The sequence below is a fragment of the Falco punctatus genome, assembly GCF_963210335.1.
Source record: "Falco punctatus genome assembly, chromosome: 1".
NCBI classification, from domain to species: Eukaryota; Metazoa; Chordata; class Aves; order Falconiformes; family Falconidae; genus Falco; species Falco punctatus.
Window position 1 is genome coordinate 38,967,156 of NC_137580.1, and position 22,710 is coordinate 38,989,865.

General features: G+C 45.2%; 1 protein-coding gene across 4 annotated transcripts in view; it reads right to left on the reverse strand.

The window, feature by feature from the left end:
- Positions 1-22,710, reverse strand: part of EXOC6B (exocyst complex component 6B) — a 311,854-nt gene that overhangs the window by 92,736 nt on the left and 196,408 nt on the right. For 3 of the 4 annotated variants that reach the window (XM_080379561.1, XM_080379559.1, XM_080379562.1), the window contains exons 16-19: positions 21,558-21,669; positions 17,958-18,092; positions 16,642-16,821; positions 11,261-11,290 (exon numbers count right to left, since the gene is read on the reverse strand). In XM_080379561.1, coding sequence (XP_080235687.1) covers positions 11,261-11,290; positions 16,642-16,821; positions 17,958-18,092; positions 21,558-21,669 — 457 coding nt within the window. The remainder of the gene's footprint in view (positions 1-11,260; positions 11,291-16,641; positions 16,822-17,957; positions 18,093-21,557; positions 21,670-22,710) is intronic. The other variant, XM_080379560.1, reaches the window with a different exon arrangement.

Consider the following 22,710-nt stretch of genomic DNA (forward strand, 5'->3'; position numbering starts at 1 on the left):
TCCCTGCCTTGGTTAATTTTTCAGCTTTCCTACAGTGCTGGGAGGAAGAATCCCGACTCGCCGCAGCACAGCGACGGACAGAGCTGAGCCCGTGATGGACGTGTTTTCCACCAGCCTCACCTCCCTCCCGAAATCATTAACTGCACCACCCATGGCAGCGGTGTCGGGACATGTGCCTTGGCATGGAGATCGAGCAGGATGTCTCAGAGATGTCAGCCTCAGACATTGCTGCTCCTAGAAAACGCCATGCTCAGCTGGAACAGCTCAGACCTCATGCTAATTACACTGATGATTTTTACGAGCGTGTGGCAGAACCGGTGGCACTCCCAAAGGCTCTCCCTGTGCCAGCGTCCTGCAAAATCGCAGAGTTACATCCTGATCCCGCTCCCTGGCATGGCTCCAAACCAGCTTGGTCCCTGCCTGTATTTCAGAAACACTTTACCTGCCTGAACATTGTGGTTCCTCCACCTCAGGAACGATTTATCTAAAAGATGATCTCTGGAGAGGAAGGCAACGGAATAGGAATGCAACCATGACCTGAGCTGTCCACAGAGAAGGGGGAAAACAAACACTTTAAAGTCACCAGTAGCTCGTTTACCAACTTGACAGAAAATTGAAGAGCTTAACCTCTCATGAAGCAATTCCAGGAACACCTCTATAGTATCACTTATTTATTTAAGACCTTTGCAAACCTCATTAAAAATGAACTGTATTTGCATCAGAAAAGCACGAGTCATGGGTGGGAGCTGACAGAGCTCAACAGCCAAGTTGTCAGCCCAAGTGCCTGCCTGCCTCCTGCAAGCTCCATGCTGGTTCAGTGAAATAAAGCAATTCTGAGCATTATTATCAGAGCAAAGGCCGTGGGATTTTGTTTTGAGGCTCAAATCAGTTTGCAACCTTATTTCTGGCAACAAAACCCTCTGTCCATGGCCTCTGATACTACCTCTTTGCAGCTGGGGTTTCCATGACACCTCTCAAGGCAAAACTGTCCTCCTTGTCCCACCAAAGCTTCCTCGGGGCACACAGGTAGATCATCTAGAGACGTTCCTTGTGGCCATGCAACCAGTGAAAGGACAGAGCCAAAACTCTAAAGGACTCCCAAAGACCCAACCCAAGGGGCACCTACCAGAACATATTGCCATGGGCTACCCCCCATGGAACCGACCAAATTAATCACACTTTTCACCATGAAATCATCTCTTTTCATCTGTATTTCATCCTTGGGCAGCAGATGGAAGCCTCCAAGTTCCCAGGAGGACAGGCAGCTACCATGGGGAAGGTCAGCACGGAGGCTATGGAGCCAGCACCGCTCACGGTAGCATTTTTGTTTGAAAATAGCAAGTATGTTAACAATTAGGGAAAGGAAACGCTGAAAGGCTGCCTTGTTAATTAAGGAACTTGCTATCAAAGGACTCATTAAAAGCTACTGAAATGGAATGGTTGTTAAAATAAATACCCATTAATCTTAACGCGCAATCAGGAATATGCGGCCATTACCCACCTCGCGGCAGGGGGAGAGGGGGCTCCTCGGCACACACCTACCGCTGCGAGAGCCACAGGGGTGGCACAAGCTGGTGACGGCCACCAGCCAGAGGGTCCCAGAAGAGACCCGAGCAGGTGCCTCTTGCTTTTTTCCTTGCCCCAAATTAGGAGCCATGTGGTCACTGACATGCAAACAAAAGTCCTACTGTAGCACCGAGAACGCTTCCACCAACTTGCCAAAGAATTAATACAGCATTTTCCATAAAAAACAAAACCTGACAGGCTTCAAATGGTCTCAAGGTTTCCAATTATTTTGGGGTCTTTGATACCAACAGAATTTCTGTTTAATCTGTAAGAAGCATTGGGATTGATGTGATTAAGTATATTTAGACATGCAAATCCATGGACTTCATACAACTGAAAAGCGGGCCAAAAAATTGGAATTCCTCAATATTAATTGTCCACTTTTCTATAAACATCACAAGTTGTCCAATAATTTCAATGCTGAGTTTGCTGACTTTTCCAATCCATAATGCAATACCAGTGGAATATTTTGCAGAAGATGGAAATGTGATGCTGTAACAATAAGCAATTGTTTGGTGGCATAAAACTGGCAATAATCCCAGCAGACACTTTCTGTGCAGGCATGGATAGACTTCAGACCCTGCAGACCCCCAAGGCGTGATCTCCTCCTGCCCCAGACACCTCTGGACTGCCCTTGCTTGCCTGCAGCACTGGAGCCCCAGATCTCACTAAACCATGGGCAAAATCAGCCCTGCCAAATCCTGAGAGAGTCTCCCGGCTTGCTCATGCCATCCTGATTTGCCAGGTTCTTAACACCACCCTGATGCATTTTTTAATTGCATTTAAAAAAAAAAAAAACAACAAACTGTTCTGCAGTCACTGAGGATGGCAAAAAAACCTCCAAACCCTTACCCAGATACAATGACACTCCCCAAACAGTCAAAACAAAAACAGCAAAGTACTCATGTACATTTAAGAGGTTTATTTAAAAAACAAATACATCTGTCATTAATTGCCCAGAAATCCACTCTCATTTTTTACAGAAGTGGTTTTGTGGGGGTTTTTGGTTGAGGTGGGTTTTTTTTTATTATTTTTGGGGGGGGGTGGTTTTGGTTTGTTTGGGGGGGTTTCGTCTGTCTTAGTTTGGTTTAGGTTTGTTTTTTTAAAAAATAAAAATAAAAAAAAAGCTGTGGATCTGCACTCAGTATCTTGCAAGTAAAAGTGAGTGTATCCATGACTAAGGTCCAGGAGTAACAGGTGAGAACTCTGAACAAAACAGATGGTCAAGAAGACCTCTCCGCATTGACCAAGCCTACAGACTAGTGCATCAACACTACCCCAAGCAGGGCAATCTCCAAGATGCCCCCCACTCTGAAGACAGGAGTCGTATCAGCCTCTACAGGCGCATCTCTGATGGGCAGAGAGGCAATGGCACCGGGACTATGGTCCAAACCCAAACCTTGCACCTATGGACCCACGAGATCAGATCACACAGACCCAGTGGAGGGACAAGGGGCAGGGCAGTCTCGTAAATTGATGTCCCTTTTTCAGTGGCCTCAGAGCACGGAGGAATTTGATGGAAAGGTAGAAAAAACATCTGCCCTGGTGTTTAAAAGAGAAAAGATGCTGATCTGGAGACCTGCAGAATACCACAGCTAAACCAAGCCCAGATAAAGGCATGAGATGAGAAGCAACCATATGGAGTTAAAACACAACACCACAAGCGTCAAATCACTAAGAACAATACAGATCAGCAAAAATAAAAGTTTTTTTTCCTAGAAAGTTTTATGTTTAATACAGAAGGAGAATCAATGCAGTGTCTTTGTCCAGGAGATAATTAGACTCATTAAGTGCTACACAGTCAGACACCACCACGCATCCCAGGAAATCAAATCCATCCCTAAGAGTATTAGCTTCAGAGTAGATATAGAGCGACTCTTTATTAACAAATTCTATTTACCTGCCTTTGCAGCACCCTTATTAAGAAGAAGAAGAAATCACTTTTTCCTCCCAAAATTGTTTGTGTTATAGAAAGGGGATGACAGCAGATTTCTGGTTTCCAGCAGGGAATGGGCTGAATGTCACTCTGCATCAGACGTGACCCGCGTGGGACATGAGAGGTGACTGACGTGTGAACATTAACACCCGCTTATTGATTTCGGTCACTTTCAAGCTCCATATTTGATGTCTGGTTCCACAAAATCATCCCAGGAGCTAAACACTGAAGCCAGCATGTTGACTTAGGGATCTGGAGAAAGGCAACTGGCACCAAACCACAAGCTGATGTTCACATGTTTTTGAAATTTGCCAAGGAAAAGAAGAAGAAACCTTCCAGCCAACAAGAGAGGTGGGCAATAACCAACACTTGTGGGCCAGGGCTCCTGAGCACAGAGCAATACCTGCTGGGGAAAGGGACGATCCCCAGCCATGGACCCCTGGGATGCCTCCCAGCCTCAGACCCCCATCAGATCTTTGTATTACTTGGCAATTACAAAGTTAAAGGTTTCCTGATGCCCAAACTTATGAAAGGAGAGGTAATGACATATGTTTCTTAGAGGAAGGCATTTCAAACTCAACACACTGTGGGACCTACTGGAACAGTCAACGGCATCGCCTCCAGATAAACAGCCTCCCTTCCAACATCTACAAAATCCACCCTGCTACTCGAAGTGAACAGGACATCTGTGTTCTCATCTAACTGGAATAAGAAGGGCCTTTTTCTCAACAGGATTGCCCACGCCAAAAGTGACTCAATGAATGACGGTTCCCGGTTTAGGAGGACCCATGTTCTGTGCAGAATGAGCTGCAGGTGTTGCTCCACTCCCCTCTACACCCGATTACTTGGGCTGAGAGCACGGCAGGTTGTAGTCATCTACAGAAGCAGCTTTGGTGCCATTAGCAAATCACCAGATTTAAACACATTATCCCCATCAAGGTAATGTTGTAGCCTTTCCTGAGTGAAACTGGGATTTTGGTCTTCTGCTGTCTTTGACCATCCCTATCACATGACAGCTTGGTTCAAGAGACAGCCTTCCAACCAGTGAAATATCTCAAGTTCACCATAGCAAACCTCTGAAAAGCAACACCTTACAGCAGTGCCAAATAACACAATTCCAAGTGAAATTTGCCTCATGCAAAGACCCACTCACCTGGAAAGCTGAGAGCATCTGAAAAGTGAAAGAGCAGTTGCTCCAACCAACCGGGAAAGCCACCATCCTCTGGCTGGACCGGGATTGCTTTCAAACTCATGTGAAAGCTGAGCGCAAGCCCATGTTTAAGTGGCTGTCTTCCAGAGGTATTTAAAAAAAAATCGATGGGGTGTCATTTTCAGAAGTAAACATTTACCACTTCTATTCTATTTTGAGCATTAAAGGGAAAACAGGCTGTCACAGATACGGCAGCAAGACAAACACATGGCAAAGCTGAACTCCCAACAGAAGCTTAGAGGCAACCACACAAATAAAAAAGAAAAGGAGGGAAAAAAAGCAAATACAGCAATTATCCTCACCACACAAAAAATAAACCAGCCAGTCACACCAACCACTGCAGCTCGATATAAATCCCCTCACATTCCAATAAAAGAGGAAAAATCCTAACAGTTTGGCGGTGTCGAAGATGCCCAAGGTCAACAGCTGGAGGCTATTTTGGCTGAAGCCGGTGGGAGACTCAAGGCTCTCATACAGAGCAGCACAGTAGAAATCACATCAGGGGTGACTGTCACAACCAGCTCCCACAGACAGATCTGAAAGGGCTTGGCTTTTTTAAATAATGTTGTTTTATTCAGTTTGGGTTTTATTGGTCTTTAACCAAATGACATTTAACCTGTGGAATAACCAACTCTATGGCAAGGTTTTTCCTACATAAGCATCCAGGGGTCTTGGCACTATGAACTGCATCTGCCTGCTTACCAGCAGGAACAAATATACCCAACAGCAAAAGTACAACTGATGGATTTTCTAACCACGTATAATCATGGGATCCAGGATCTAAAAGGATCCAGGACCAAAGCACGCATAGGAACACAAGATTCTTCCCTCACTTTGACTGCACTGTCAGAGTCAACAAGCAATATCTATTCCCCCCCCCCCCCCCTTTTTTTTTTTAATGGGGAAATAAATAGAAGGAAGGGCAGGGGGTAGAGAAGGGAAGTACCTCGGGACACAGCTGTTACAACTGAGCCCGGGACAGTTCATTTGAAGCCTTACGGAGGCACACAAACACAACCAGGCAGAGGTCTTTTGTAGAAGCTCAGTAGTCTGTGGCAAAGCTGGGATGCTGCTGGTTTTTTCTCTTTCCTTTTCATATGCACACATGCAAAAAACCCCAGGGAAATAAGAGGATTCCATGATCTGCATCTTCTTCCTTGCACACCATCCAAAATGCATGGCAGGATATTTTTAATTAACCACTTTTTAGAAGTCTATAGCATGGAAACAGTTGTGTGCAGAGCCTGGCTCACCCAAAATGAGCAACGCCTGCGCTGGAGCATCCAGCTGCTGTCTAGTCTCTGAGATGCTTCAGAGATTTGTGCAAGGACCTTCACAGTGGACACAGGTTGGAAGGCACTCCTTCCAGTCCAGTTAGGTATACGACAGCATTATGCTTTGAGAAATGCTAGGAATTATATTCTTTATCCTTGTTAGCTTTGATTTAACTATAGACACTCTCATTAACCATGTAACCATCTGCTCCATCAGGCTGGAGGTTTAGCCCGTGGCATCAAACTCCCATTCTAAGTCTCCTGCCTTCTGCTTTCTTTACATGACCCTCTTTTTTTAAACAATAACAGATAAAAAAAAGTCACATTTACCTGCTCTGTAAATACTCCATGCTTGTTATGAGCTGCACCGCAAATGCCCGCGCCACCTTCCTGTGCTGGGAAACAGCATCACGAGCCTGGAAGGTGCAGGGGTCATCAGGGAAGCAGCTACCAAAACCCACGCAAAACCCTAATTATGTGGACAAAGCACATCACAACAGCTCAAACCACTTCTCCTTCCCCCAGAAGGTATCTCCGCAGCATGGCTCAACATCCCGGGCCAAGCAGCAGGAGGGAACCCAAAACCAAACTGCACCATTGACTGAACCGTACACACCTGGGGCTTTTGACTCACCACGTTGGCAATTTGGCAGCCACCCGCCAGCACTTAATATTAATTTTTCAACATTTAAACGCGCTTCAGAGCAAACACCAGCAGCAGACCAAGAATGAGCAGTGCTGTAGATTCACTGCGACCTCAGGGAGAGGATGGCAACCCACAGGCCTGCTGCGTGGGCTTGGACAAGGCACAGGCTCAGGTGCTCCTCCATCTTTTCCTCCTCCTGTGCCCACCACTGGGGTCTCCACAAAGATCATTCACCTCTGAAAAAGACCCCACGACAAGAGGTGTTGAGCAAAAAACTTGGTGCTCCAACAGCGGAGACATCTCAGCCTGCAGAGGAATTAAACCCATAAATAACCTGCATTTAATGAGTCTCCCTATGTACACATGAAGCGTGAAGTAGCCTTAATTCTTCTTGGTCCTATTTGTGCCCCTTAATGCGGAGCAAGGCTCTCTCCTGGTCCCCGTGTCCACTGGCTGAGACTTTCTGAGTTACTTGACGCAAACCAGAGCCACGGCCCGACCACGACTGGAGCGCACGGCTCCACAACTGGAACGAACGAGAAAATAAATAAATAAATTACATATTTCATCCTCCTCTTTTGTGGCTTGTATTTTCTTTTGTATTCACTTTGGGAATAACATTCTTTCCATTGGGAAGAGTCTGATTTTCCATTAAATACAAAGCAGCTGCCATTTTGGAAACAAAAAGTTGATTAAATACAGATATTTTTTTTTATTTTCTCCCCTAGTGTATGAAGAGCTAGAACCACGCTTCCTTCTGCTGATTTATCAGGGCAAAGCATCTGCCAATTACGGCAGTAAGAAGACGTAAAGAGAGTGAACTGAATCGCTTCATCTTGGCGATATAATTTTATAATTTGAAGTAATTAATAAAAGGGGAAAGATCCTGAGGCTCACAGCACAGCACGTTGCGCTTATCCTCACAGCAGAGCCCTCCAGCACACTGCCACCAAGGGTTTATCACCCTTTTCACACACAGGGATGCTCCAGATTCCCTGTTTACGCAGATTTCTGCTTGCCGAGATGCCGAAGGAAGGGTCAGCATGTTGCCGTGACGTACAGGCCGCCTGTTGGAAACGCAACTAATACATGACTTAAGGCCCAGATGTTGAACAGACTGGAAAAAATTATGAGCTCAAAATAACAAAAAAAAGTACCACCCACCCACTCCATTTCCACTCCATGAGCCATCAACACCCAGTTAGGGAGAATTTTTTTTTCCCCAAGCAGAGCTGATTATTGAGTGACCAACACAAGCAGCGTATGAAACTTCACCTTGTTTTAAATTTTTCCAAAAACTAAATCATACGTTAAATTTCCATTTTCAATATTTAGATGTTATCTTAAAACAGAAGAAAAAGATGGATGGTCAAAGCTGCAGAAATTACTGTTGCCTTGTTTTTTTTTTAATTAACCCATCAGGCTCTCCTTATTTGTTGCCTTTCATGAAACACAATGAAGAAGGACCATGGCGACCATAAGAAATCCATAAGGGCTTGCACTTTTAAATGCTTTTCCTGCTCTTTCTTGCTATTACATCTAACCTAGGTTGCAAGATCCAGAGAGAACTTATCTCCATGTAAAGGCACCCCCAAGATGGTCACAAAATGACATGTCCTTAATTGCAGCCACTTTGACCACACCAACAGCACTCAACTGCGCTAACATGGCTGTTGGCTCTGAATGATGGGCATGAGCTCCCAACGCTCCTCCATGCAACCTCAACTCAAGTGCCCTCTGCACAGGGACCTCAAAGGATGTTGCACTTGAAGGCTGGGCTCCTCTAGGACAAGCAGGTCTCCTCCCATGGGTAGGTTAAGGAAGGCAGCTGGGGGCTTTGGCAGCAGTGGTGCTCATTGATACTCCTTAGCATGTTCACAATTTAAGAAGAGCTTTACAAGATTACAGGTTGCCAGGGGATGAAATAAGAGGAAAGCACGAAGCTGCAAAGTCTTTCACTAAAATTCATTAAAGGGGAAAAGAAACCCCATACTTGAACTTCTGATTGGTTTTTGAAAGGTATAGGCTGGGGCTCTGGTGCAGGAAGCAGCAAGCGTGTTTGGACTCCTTACGCTGAGGATGGATTTTCAGCTGCCAAATTCCCCACACCACACATTTGATTCTTTGTGTATGTAGGTGCATGCAAAAGTAAGCATAAAATAGCTTTATAAATCTAAGTTCGTAAAATGAAAATCAAAGCCAAACATGCCAAGGTGAGTACACAAAGGGAAGCAATACCTAGGGAAGTATGCACACCCTGGTTTAAAGGATTTATGGGACTGGGCATTTTAGCTTCAATTAATTTTCTAAGTGCTGAAAGCAGACAAGAAACCACGTAATTACAAGATAACTTGGCTTACCCAGATTCGAGTTAACTAGCGCTCCTGGGTTAATCAGAGGTCAGCCCTCTCCCCAGCCAACAAAGCTAAAACCTCTGTATTTGAACGCTTTGCTCCCTGCTTTAAAGCAACCATTAGTTCTTGTTTCAACCCCTTCATTTTGGTGAGCATTTGGAATTTTGGAGACACTCGAGAAGCCCAAGAAAGCAACGCACCGCCACCAGCCCGCAGCAAGGCAGGCAGCATGGTGCCCCACAGTCATGCAAGCACTGCTCCAGCCACCAGCCCACCTTCTCCCCACCAAGGCACCCTCATTTTAGGAGCATTTTGACCAACCTTCGTGGCAAGCTGGTCCAAGTGCCCCCCCTCAAGAGACTCAGATCATCTCTGGAGAGCAAAGGGAGCCCCCTGAGGACCATACCAGGAGGATTTTGGATGCTGCTCATGCCCTGTTCATGTCTGCATCTCAGGCAACTCGGGTTTTTTTGTGTGCCCGTATCTACAACACCAAGAAACTCCCAGGATTAGCCACAACTACTTCCCACCGGACATTTTAAGCTCCGCTACAATTACTCCTTTGTCCTGCTGTTTTCTGCAATCAGATTTTTATTTTTCAATCTCTTTTAGACAGACAGATTAGTGATTTATTTCCACCAATTAATACAACTACCTAGAGAACAGAAAATTAGAAGGGTTAAAAGGAAAGTTAGAATCTGTTGCAGTTAAGAACAAAATGAGCAAAGAGCAGGCTAGCAAAGTCCCACCATATAAAGGGATTACTCCATCCCTGACCCTTTCCAGGGGACCTCCAGGTATTATTTTTCATTGATTTACCTTAATGAAACTAATGCACCCCTCTCCATAGGAAGCTGTCTCCATAGCTGTCTAGGCACTGGATTCAATTAAAGAAATAAATACATCTGGCTTCTAAATGGTTGAAAGTCTTGAAAAGCCAGAGGCACTACCACTTTTTGCATCTGTCTCTCTTAGGGTACGCTCTAAGGACACCACGTCGGATGGTCGACATTCAACACCACTCCTGGAAACTCGTGGCTGCAAGGGGATGCCCGAAGCATCCCTGCCTGCTCCCCAGCAGAGCGGGCAGCTCCCGCAGCCCTGCCAGCAGCCAAGCCACAGCTTTGATGGAAGCTGGCCTCAAATTGCTTTAACAAGGCTCTTTCTTTCCAGAAGCTGGCGTTGATTTGAGACCTCAATGTTGACTTAGAAACCCCCAGGTGCCCAGAGCCTGCAAATACTCAAGGCTTAGCTATGCTCAGTTTCCAGGAAAAGGGGTACAAGCATCCAACCGTGGCATGAAATATCAATACTACCATGGCAGCTCAGCATTAAAATGACGAGCAGGGGTTAAAGGTGGAAAAGCAGAAGCTGGGGTAGAGGCTACACCTTCGCGCCAGCCGCATCTCACACCGCACAACCGCGTCGAGCAGGACCACACCAACAAAAGAAAGAAAAAAAAAAAACAAACAAAAACAAAACAAAAAAAAAAAGAGGCACGCTTTGTTCGCACGTGCCTTGCCTTGCAGACATGGGAATAGAGGAAACAAGGTAGCTCAAGAGCACTTTGTTTGCGATCTATCCATGGAAATGCCGCAGCTTTTTCTCTCGCACATGAAACAAGCAGAAATGACAACAATTAGAGGGATTGGTTGAACCAGAAGGTAGGTCTGAAAGGTCTCCTACACTTTCTATGTGCTAATTACCCTAATCCAAATAGGGAGACAGCAAACATCAAGAACTCACACTATTTTCTGGATAAAATACTATTCCACCACTCCAGACAGAGGGAAGGCTTAGCAGTCCAAGCCCCGGGTCAGAGCACTTAGATCAGGAGTAACGCCAGGCTGAAATCCCCATGGGGGAATTGTCTGAACAAAATACAGGGAGGGAGGGAGGGAGGGAGGGGGGATTTTGCAGAGATCTTTTCTCTTTCAAGCAGAGGTTGAAGATGCCATCATGCTTTCCCTAATAACAGGCATTTCCCCTAATTCCCCGCACATTTAGGGATTCATGGGAGATAAAAGGAGCCAGTTAAATGTGACATGCTCCAAAAGCCACAACTTAGCAATGCAACTGCAACGGTATGCTTGTGGGCAACCTGTCTGGAAGGAAACCCTTTCCCTTGGTCTCTAATTTATCCTATTGATTTAAACCTCTACTCAATCTTTTCCCTTCCAAGACAAAGGACCTTTTCTGGTTCAACTCACCCTCTAACATTTGAGGTGCGAGCAGAGCAGACCAAATGCGCATGACACGCAGTCTTGTACTCACCGACATTGTAGAGTGGACATCTACATCCCCCTACAGAGGACAACACAGGGAGTTGAAAGTCAAATGCAGAAGAGAGCAAAGCAACAGCGAGAAAGGCAGAGAGGTACACATAGGTCATCACCCACAGGTGCCTACAACCCACCAATGCTCCAACCAAGGCACCAGCTGCTCAGCAGTTGGCGAACTATTAAAAAAAACAAAACATGGGTTCTTTGAACCTGGTCTACGGAGGATGAGGAGGAAATCAAAGTACCACAAGACCAGTTTTATTGCCATTAAGTATACTCTGGAAGTCAACACCCACATGCCTCAGCTTTCCCACCTGGAAGATGAAGGTAATGGATGTCAAACCCTAGTGAGTGACAGCAGGAATCAGCTCTTGCTCAGCTCTTTCCAGGGCAAAGGGACATTATCTAAGCACAGACAGGATTCGTGCAAATCTAAAGAAGGTGTCTTTGGTGCTCAGACGATGTTTTCATGACTGTTGTTTTCCACTTGGGTCCCTCCCAACGTGGTCAAAGCTGTGGCTGGTGCAAAGTTCAAGACATTTTACTTTCAGGCACAGTGTCTTGCTTTTTAAAATATTACAGAGGGATCTGGCTTTTTAAATAACATAGATAATCATTCTCTTTAAAAATAAAATACTTCCAAAGCTCTTTCTACTAAAGCAAGAGCTGTCGGGGCTGGCGTATTCATTTGCAACCAGAAAGAGATGCCAATATGGTGAATAAGGCAAAAATGTTGCAGGCAGAGCAGGGACAGTGTTCACGCAGATCCAGCTGAAATCTGTGCCTGCCATCTGGCAAAAATAAGCACAAAAGGAAAAAGAAAAAAAGAGGAAAAAAAACCCTAACCCAAAACCCACTTTGCAGAGAGTTCACACTGAACTGCTCAAGCTGACAGAGGTTACAGTTTGTTCGATTGCTGAAAGATTGCTTCCCCTTCCCGGGTCAGTATCACCTCTTGACCTGCCCTGATTACCTTCCAAAGGAGGTTATCAAGATACAAGACCAACAGAGGATTAAAGGAAACTTAAAATAAAAACAAAACACCCCCCCCTTCCCTCCAACCCTGCTACCTTCCCCCAAGAAAACATCCTTGCTTTGTTAACCTGACAGTTCACTGTAGGTGTTGACACAACCCTCCATCTCTGAGAAGCTTAATGTCAACAAATCAGTGTGTTTGGAGTAGCCCTGTCAATGCGATTTACATTAACTTGTCTAACAAGAAATAAAAACAACAATCAGCCATCAAAGACAAAAGGCTTTTTCAGTCATTCTTTCAAAAGTATAATGCTGGAAATGTTAATTTTTTGAGGCCATGGCCCTTTACTTGCTGAAAACCAGAAACCACCTTTTTTTTTTTTTCCCCCTAGAACACTTTTTTCCCCCCTTAAAGTATTTTTTTCTTTAAAAAAAGTATTTTCTTTTAAAGGAGCCCCGAGCATCCCATATTAATAAGCTCAGCAGCAGCAGTAACCAACTCTCCCTGGTTAATACAGGAAGAGGGCAGCCTTGAAGCCAAATGTTAATTATGCTTTGATTTCCACCAGCATTTTTATTTGCTTTGAGACATTTTGGGCACTTAGTGGAGCATTTTCGAATTGTGGCTCTAAACCACCACGAAAATTTCATGCAGCAGCGGTATGCACCAAAACCCCTGCTAACTTCACCATGAACTTTTCCCCGCTGCCAGCACATGCTGTGCCCACCACCATGCCCTTCGCAGATGGGGGCTCAGCATCCTGAAGCAAAGCTGCAAAAAGTAAATCGATTCCAGATATTCCTAATATCAAGCGGTTTCCACCATATCCCACAATGTCTACTCTGATGCTCTGAAGGGAAAAATTAGGGATTGCAATTCCTGCTTGAACACTAGAGAAAGTGGAGACTCTTTATGCCGCTCCACAAGCCAGGACGAGCTTTGGTCTGGGTTAGTTTTCCTGCTTGAGCAGGAAGGTTGGACCAGATTGACCCGGTTGCCCAGAGAGGTGGGAGATGCCCCATCCTTATAAATTCAGGGTCAGGTTGGATGGGGCTCTGAGCAACCTGGTCTAGTTGAAGATGTCCCTACTGATGGCAGGGGCATTGGACTAGGTGGCCTTTAAAGGTTCCTTCCTACACAAACCATTCTATGGCCTCCAGAAGTCCCTTCCAACCTCAACCATTCTGGGATTCCCCCCAATAAATACAGGAAAAGTTCAGCCTCACACATCCAAAAAGGGAGAGACAAAACCTAATGCCCAAATCTTGGCTCAGAGTCACCTTTTAGCTCGCTCAGCATCTCTGCTTTCCTTCACCCCCTCTCCAAAACGTTGACTTGAGTTAACCGGACCTTTCAAGGCGGTTTGATCTGCCCTGCGGCACACTGGAGCCTTGACCCCAGCAAGGTTTCCTGCAGACGAGCAGCCCCAGCAGAGACAATGGGATTACTCACACCCGTCACATTAAGGAGCCGCCTGCGTTTTTGCAGGCTCAGGACTTTCGGCTCCGTTCTATTACAGGACAGCACTTTTTGCTGGTGTAATTTTAGCACGGTAACCACCAACATGCCCAGGCTGAGTTTCTTTGATCAGCAGGTGAAGGTTTTTCTGGGTCTAATTACTGTGTGACAAAAGGCAAGTGAGTAGCTCAGCTCCTGCACTTAGTCATCTCCCGAGACTGCCACACTTTTCTTCTAAAAGGCTGCTGCAAGTTCCAGCACTAGGAGAACACTTTTCACTTTTTTAAAATTGTGTAAATTCAACATGGAGGTACCCAACTATCACCTCTGGAAGACGGGGGCATTTCCAAACCAGCAAAGGACATGAGAATAGGAAGGGACAGTGTTGCACAGAGTCCACTTCTAGAAATGAGAAGATGCTTCCAGGATAGTGCACAGTGACTTGCTTTTCTTTGTGAGCTACTGGCAGGGTGGAAATCCTGTATTTTACAGCTGGACCAGGCTGCAAACTCATTTCAAACAGGGCAGCAACTCCTCTTGCATCTTAACGCTATAGCGCTAATGATTTGGGCTGGATTTGGAACAGCAGTACAGAAACAGCTCTGCCTTGCCACTAGCGATCCTGCAATATGCTCTTATAGTTCTAATTCACCCTTTTTGGAGATACTTCCTTTCCCCCTTGAACCCCTCTCACTCTTTCCTTTCACAAACGAAGCTCATCCCACATTTTTGGTGCTTTCACAAATCTCTCTGTCATTTTCCTGCATTGCTTCAGACAGATGTGGGCTTCTACACACCTTATCTCCCATATTTCATTTAGCAAAGTCCAGAAACTTTAACATGTTTCTAAGTAAGCCACTGGAAAGAGGCCCTTGAACCCTGTAAAGACAAACCAGCAGAGACACCGAAGGACCTGGGTGCCTTTTAGATGTACCCTGACTCTTCCTGACTTGCTCTCACCCACCATTGCTTGCAAGGGTATGCCAGGACCCGCCAGCAGTGGTCAGTGACAGCACCTTCACGGCACTCCTCTAAAGGAAGAAACTCCAATGTATATAAAAATATCCCAGACCTACATCTCCTACAAACCACTGAACCAGATCTACAGCTTCACAAATCAGATTGCAGCATCTGATGGACTTGCCTCCGCTGTCTCATGAGGCTGTCAGGAGGATCAGTGCCATGCAATGCTTTGAAGATAAGGTGCTGCACTGCAAATGCAAACAGCCCTCTCCTCAGCTGGGCCCTTTCTAGTCCAGTCCGAGAATAGAAAAAGGCTGCTTTGATCTGTCTCGGTCCTTTTTAGACCAACTAGCTGTCCTCCCGGTTTCCCAAACAATTCTGACTCACTCAAAGAGGAAACATTAATATTTGAGGAAGATAAATCACCCCAAGTCCATCTCATAAATCACTGTGGGCATCTCTCCTCATCCTCATCTCTCTCGCTAGCCATGCTTCATGCTCTGGTGCAAAGACTCACGAGTCAAATTCCATTACTTGCTTGTGTAAGTACTCCCACAGTATGATTTGTGGAAGCAGTCTCCAGGTGATCTATTACCCCTGTGCAGCCACATCTTCCTTTTTTAAGGAGAAATGCAGCAGCTGAGGAATCCAGCCACCTCCAAGCACCTCCTGAGGTGGTCCTCAGGACCCGTCCCGTGCCTGCTCTCATGGCCACCAGCCACACAGCTCAAGGCTGCCAACAGAGGTGACGTTTCAGCAATAAACCTGGCCTGAACAAGAAGACGGATGAAAGCCATTCCGACCTCTCTGCCCAGGAGTGAACACTTTTTTAACAGTTTGTTCCACTGCTAACAGAGCCAAGAAAACACCTTCTCCACAACACCACCTCTAGGCACAGAGAACCATGAAAGCCACTTTCACTTCTCTTTTGGGGGCTTCTCCATCCAGAGCAAATCAGTTCTCATCTCCATCCTGCTGTCAAACCTTCCTGCTGTGATAGAAAGGCCAAAGACATGAGCCATGCAGAAGGCTGCAGTTTTGGGGCTGCAACACCTCCTAAAACAGCTCTGGATGGCTTGAACATCCTTCCAGCAGAGTAATCATAGTGGCATAAACAAGCAGAATGAAGGAAACTGCCATTGTGTATTATTAAATCTTTTCTTCCTGTTTATATCCAAGCTAATGAAAGATGCCTGGTGCTGGTGTACTATAAACCTGGGCATCCAGCAACAACAAATAAATAACAGTCCAGGAAAGAAGAAAGCTCTGAAATCACTTTTAGAACAAATACAGTGTTCAGTGGATTTGCTATTTCAAAATACCTGCTGATTGAAGATACTTGTAAGTATATACCCAGAACAAATCTTATTTAAAGGGGGGGGAAAAAGCTGTTTGAGCAAAAAAGAAACTCCCTGATGATTCTATTTTTCCTATGCAATGGGACATTACTCCACCAACTGCAAAAAACCAACATAAAATACATTTTCTTGATTGCAATAACAGCATAAACAGAGGCATATTTTAGACAGCAGAGAAAAGAAAGAAACATATGCTGCCTTCCAACAGAGCAATATTTTGATGTAAGGCATTCAGTGACTTGACAAACATTTGGAAATGTATCTGCAGTTCAAATAATAGACACCCAGATACTGGCACCTCTTGAAAAAAATCTTGAACGTCCATTAAGCTTAAAGTTAACATATCTAAAATATAGGTGGCTATTGAATTATGATCCTGATTCTGCATGGCGGACTGTTATAGTTCCCTCGTTCACGTATACGCAGACTTGCAAATACTTGGGGAGACGCATGAAATAGCTTCCTTTAAAAACAGATTTGTTATTTCATAAGAATGTGACAGTCCAAGGCTCCATTTCCATCACACTCCATAAAGCTTGAGCAACCGTTAGTTTCAACATTGGATGCCCGTGCGTTCCCCAGACAGAAAAAGAAAGTAAATCGCTGGAGATGGCTTACCGGGAGGTGGGTGAACACAGCAAACGTGCTGCGTAGAAAGCCAATGAGATCTACAAGGTAGTCGCTGGCCTTGCTGCCTGGTTCCATGGCCATCCAGTCGTAGTCCGCCAGCTGCAAGAACTGGTCTATCTTCTGGTTTAGGTTAGTGTAAATCTCCTCCTCAGCAGCATGGCGGGCGTCCTGGGAAACAAGATGTCACATGGGATGGAGTCTCCATACCACAACCTCTACACAAGTGACAGGATGGGAGACTGACCCAACCTTTAGCCCTTAAGGTAGCACAACACAAAGCACCTGTAGGCACCTACATGGTTGCTACAGCCTTGGGTTAGCTCAGACTGGTGGGACATGTGCCACCAGGTCAGTGGTAGGCAAGGTCAAGCTGATGTCTGCTTCTGACACAACCTGGGAACCAAGAAGACAAATCTAGCACAGGATGGAAGAGAGAGAGCTGGGAGAGGAATGTCCCATCTGGAAAAATGTGGAGACCCACCGATGCGTGTGCAGGTATGGGGTGCAGGAGGGCTGCAGAGGAACCTCCTACCAGAATAAGGATAGGAAAACTCACCCTTAGGCCAAACAGGCAGATGATGCCCTAAGAGACAACAAATGGACTTCCCTGGGGACATGGGGCCTTAGTCTCTTGCTGAGTTATCCCAAGGGCAAACCTCACCTAAGCAGTTCCCTGCTGTTGCTCAAGTCCTCAGCGCTGTTCCCATCTCCTGCTCTCCAGCCATGGGACACAATTCAGGCACACCATAGTTGATCCAGTTACGGCCTTCAGATTTTATATAAAGTATCTGGGTGGACACTCCTGAGTTATGATTTAAAGACTGGGAAGTCTAGCACTTTCTGCCAGCCCTGATTTTTAGGGGATAATGCTAAAAAGAAGTGGAAAGATACAGAAACATAAGTTCTGAAAATCTATTCTCCTCTTGGGTGAAAGAGGAGAGCTTGTGTTCATGGCCAGACATGTGTAACACTGTATGGCACTCAAACAGCAAAATGAAAATTCATTTAAAAAAAAAAAATATCAGGCTTTTGTTTAAAAGCTGCTTATTCCTTTAGATAATAAGTGCTGCAGTCGCAGCCTGTAACTTAGGGATACAAAGGCTCATGATCTTGACAGAAGTAACGCTCCAGAAGACAAACCCAACAGCTAGCCTGATGGCGTCAGCTTGCCAGGATATGCCACAGTGACCTTTCAGCTCAGCTCAGCTCCCTGCACGCATGCATCCACACACGCGCTCCGAAAGCAGATACTCTCCAACCAAACAACAGCAACTCCCTGGAGATGGAGCCACCAGTCTTCTCACCTTGAAGGTTGTGGTCCCGTAGAGTTTCGTAGTGTGGACAGTTTCTGGAAGTACATTAGTGATATTGGTTATGAATTCCTCTAGGAACTTGCAGGATTTCTCCAAATGGGTCGTATTTATAATAATCTGTACAAGCTGCAAAGGCAAAAAAGTTATTCAGCCATGGTGCTCCTGAAGCCAGGGACGTGCCAGGTTAGTGGATGCCAATTTATATGAACTTCTGGTACAAAAAGCTGACGCTGTACAAACATACTAAGCTCTGCTACATGCTCAAAGGCTCTCCTCCTTTAACAACATCAGAAACTTAAATAAAAGATAATTTTGGGGGAAAAGCATTTCCCATGACAGCCACTAATACCACAAAAGATTATTTTTTTTAATGACTTTCCTACATTCAGCTGTCAGTCAGTGCTCATTTCAGCGCAGTCCAAATACAACAGGCTTACCAAAAAACCACCACGTCAAATCACAAGTATTCTGTCTGCTAACAAACCCGAAATAATCCGTATCTTGAGTGACACCAAACAACACCGTACTAAGGCATTTAACAAAGAATCCACAAGGTTTAACTTTCCTGAGGGTGGTGTGGGTGAACAGCAGATCTAACCCTGGTATCTTTTTGGTTATCATACCCACCATTACCTGCAATTTTCTTAACACTGTCTCCACAGCTGCCTTCACATGGCACTATTTTGGGACATTAAAGGCAACTACAGAGTAAAAGCCTCTGCTGAAGTCAATCAACACAAACATTCACAATCCAGAGCAAAAAAATCCGGGCTTCCACTTTAGGATCACTGGCTTGGAAGCATCATTAATTCCTTAAGCAGATACCTTTTTTCTGAGCAGACTGCCGTATTTTCAACGTGCAACATAAGCTATAACAAAACATTTCCAAATAATGTCTAGCTCAATATCATGCCAAAACAGTCGTCTTACAGACATGGAAGGTATTCTAATGCTCCAGAATGATATAATTTAATTGCTGGAGTACGGTGTGGCAGTCCGCAGTCACCTCCCCTAAAGAAATTATTTTGAACCACTCACAAATCTTCTGAATGAGATGGATTCAACAGTGACTTGAGTGTTGCAGGCACAGAAATATTGAAGTTACACCACAAATGTTATAGTGCCCAACTCTTGCTAGAGCCAGATGACATGAGAAAGGGCAACGGTCACAGTTTGGGAGGTTCAGACTGGATATTAGGAAGGAAAAGAATCATTAGGAAGGGTAGTGCAGAACTGGAACAGCGTGCCCAGAGAAGCTGTGGAACCTCTGCTCAGCAGAAATTAAAAGTCGGGTAGAGAAAGTCAGGGTTGGCACGATCCAAGCGAGCAATGATCTCGTTGCCAGTGGGAGGTCAGGCTAGATACTTCCAGAGGTCCCTTCCAGCCAACACTTCTTTCATTCCAGTCCAACTTTTGTTTTTAAATCAAATAATGATTTATTTGAACTCCTCGTATTGTACTTGGTCCATGAAATGTATGACATGGGTAACTAGGAGGGTTTCTCATTTCTGAATTCCTTGGATTAATTTTGTTCTTGATTTTTGCCTTCAGACAAGCACTCATTTGTGCTTCCCTGTGTCAGATAATTTTGACATCATGATCATGATATTTTCTTTTAGTTTCAAGTTAATCAAATATTTGATATTTCCAGCTGTGTGAAATTCCTCCTAAATCTCTTCTCTGATCATCACAACTTACTGGTCCAGATCAGCTATCACACTTGAAGGACCTATAACTTTGATTCTCTTCCACGACTGGCTAAGAGCTTTTCTGCTCCCTCTCTGGCTCCTTCAAGTTATGATCTTCTCTTGAATTTGAAGGCATAAGACCTTCTTTCTTGTTGGGGTACTCAAATGAAAAAAGATAGCAGCATCTTTTCCTTCTCTTTCATTGAGGGATGTCAGGGTTATTCAAAACACCGGGATTATTTGGAGCAGACTTGGTTTACAAACTTCAACATCCACTGCTAAGAGGTAGCCCCAAAAAACAGCAAAGAAAAATAAATTAAAGAGGATACAGACAGGGAAGGTTGGTACACAGCCTTGTATTACCTTGTCTGCTGCTTGGAAAGTGACATTGGAGAGCCCAGAATGGATGCTGTTGCTTTGTGCATAAATCAAATCTGGGAAGTGATAGTTATACAAGGTACTTAAATATCTTCTGCAATCACTTTTGACACCAGGACTATGCTGGCATATGATCTAGGACCCTTCAACATACCCTTTAATTCCTGTGCTGCACAGTCATATCAATGTCTTTCTTAAGAGGGAAGGTCTGAGAAACACATCAGAAAAATGCCACATGCTTCCATTTGGACAAACAGATCAATGGTTACACAAAGAAATGAGGCAGGAGGCAACAAAGATGCTCAAACCAGTTTTTCTTCAATCAAATTAGAAAAAAAACTATGGTAGAGATAACCCCAGGAAAGAGCTAGTTGTACCTTGGTAAGTGGTAAAGGAGCAAGAGGGTGAAAACACGAGAAGATACTCAGAGGAACACCAGTCTCTGGACATACTACACCTTTATTTTAAACTCAGGTTGTGCTACATAGGCTTTACTTGCAAAAATCCTCTTCAGCTCTAAAGCACATGAAGTAGTCACTCTCAGCCCAAAGAAAGGCATCACCTCCACTCAGCGTGGAAGATGCCAAGGAGCATCTACACCATCTAAACCGGGCACAAGCGGCTGAGGGGACAGCCACACCCAGCTTGCCCTTCCTACACTCCATCACACTGTGTGAATGTTTGCAACAGCAGCAAAAAAGATCGTTTGGGGGATGGATAGTGCAGGGATAGTGTTGCATTCCTCTGTGGAGGGAGTCTTGGGAGGAGCAGGAGGGAAGAGGAATTTGCCCCCGGGGAGCAGAGAGATTCCAGACTGTGAGATAAAGGGCTGAGGAAGCATCGTGTGTAAATACATACCCGCTGTAAATGCACTAAACACTCCAAAACTCACCTCCACAGGGTATTTACAGCGTCCAGAGAACAAGACACATTTCTACCATACAGTCAATTAAACAACTGCAGCTGTATTAATACCTACTCATTTAATAGCAGCATGCAGAGGCCCCACTAAGGAATCCAAACTGCCCTGGGTACCACACGACCCCAAACAGCCATGATCTGCACGTTAAACTCTTCAAAAATCTGACTTTGTGCACAAAGAAGTATTGATCACAAAAAAGAAAATGCCAATATAGAGTTTGTACTGTAGCAATGTACTGAAACTGCTTGAAGCATCACCAATAGATGGGGACCGCTCCCTCATCTTCTCATAGCTCACATTTGGCTCTTCTCCTGTCCTCCTTGAAGTCCTCTTACTTTAATTCAGATATATAATGCTCTGCAAATTCCAAAGAGGGGTAATGCTAACAGCAACAGCAAACAATCTTCCTCTTTCCCACAATATAAAGTGTTTCTTGCTTTGTACAGCAACACTGTGTGGTTCCATTATCATTTTCCAGCCAAATTTTTTATAATAAACGCTCCAAACCAACATCTCTAAAGGTGCTGTATGGAATTCCAGGGGACCAAACTCCCTTCCTGTCACCCTGCCCTGGGAATGGGTCTCCTCAAAGCCGTGTCCCACCTCCGTCAGCCCGACGTTTTTCCTCTTGATGACATTCTGTAAACAGTTGCTCAGTGTTCGGGTCAGCAGCAGGTTTGTAGATTTTCTAATCATATCATCAACTTCAGTGGAGCTGAAAAGTAAAATTAAAAGAGAGATGTGCAAAATGCTTTATGGGAAGAAAATCACTTGGAGCCCTCATCACCCAGTCTCCTTCCCAGCCCTCTTCTGACTCAGGTGTGATCACCCATGCACTGCTTACAGGGGCTGACACACTAGTATTTACCAAAATACCAACATTTTAGGCCTTTTTGTGCATACGTCGGTAATGAACAGGGACCAACGCATGCTAAACCTACATCCCTGAGCCTCTCCTCTTAGTGGGGCTGGTCCAGCATGGGTAAGAGCTGCCCACAGCAACAGCACTAACCTGTGCAGCCCACCCAAAGCCCTGCACACATTGCTGGATTTCTGCAGGTTCAGTACGCAAGGGGAAAGGGATCAAAGACCTGCAATGAGGGCAAAATACAAAATCAACCCCCAAATACTCCCCTAACCTCCTCACGGCTTTTTCTTTAACTAAATCAGACTGGATCCTCTCGCAACATGTTCGTGGCCTTTGCTAGACGGCTGCATTGCTGAAGTTTGCAGGTCTGGCTTTCTGCTGAAGTGCTGCTGCCCCTCCAAGGTGCACACCAGCAAGGTGCAACCTCTCCTTTCCACGGGAGGTTTTGGAATCCCACCCTGACACAGGCTCCTTTGATCTGTCCTTGGCCCTGCATTAGCCCTGACACCACGGGGCTTTTTCCCTGGCAGCACAGTGACAGGCAGCAGTTAAGGCAAAGAAAATTTCCAACTGGAAGGCCGAGAAGCATTAATAACTTTATGGCTCCCAGTAAATCAAGCCCCTGACCTTTTGCTCCTTCTCCTGTTTTACCTGACAAATGGGCCAGATTAGAAAGCAGGGGTTGACATGAGAAAAGAAAGCAAACCTTGCATTACCCCACCGCTGGTGTGCAAGTTTGGGGATGCTGGGGTGCTGCTACCGGGGTGCCTGCTGGCACAGGGGTGGGCGCTGCCAGCCCTTGGCCAGCCCACACTTCCCAGATTTCTATGCCTGTTTAACATTAGAGCAGATGCACCGAGTCAACCCCTGGTGCAGCAGTGCCTGAGG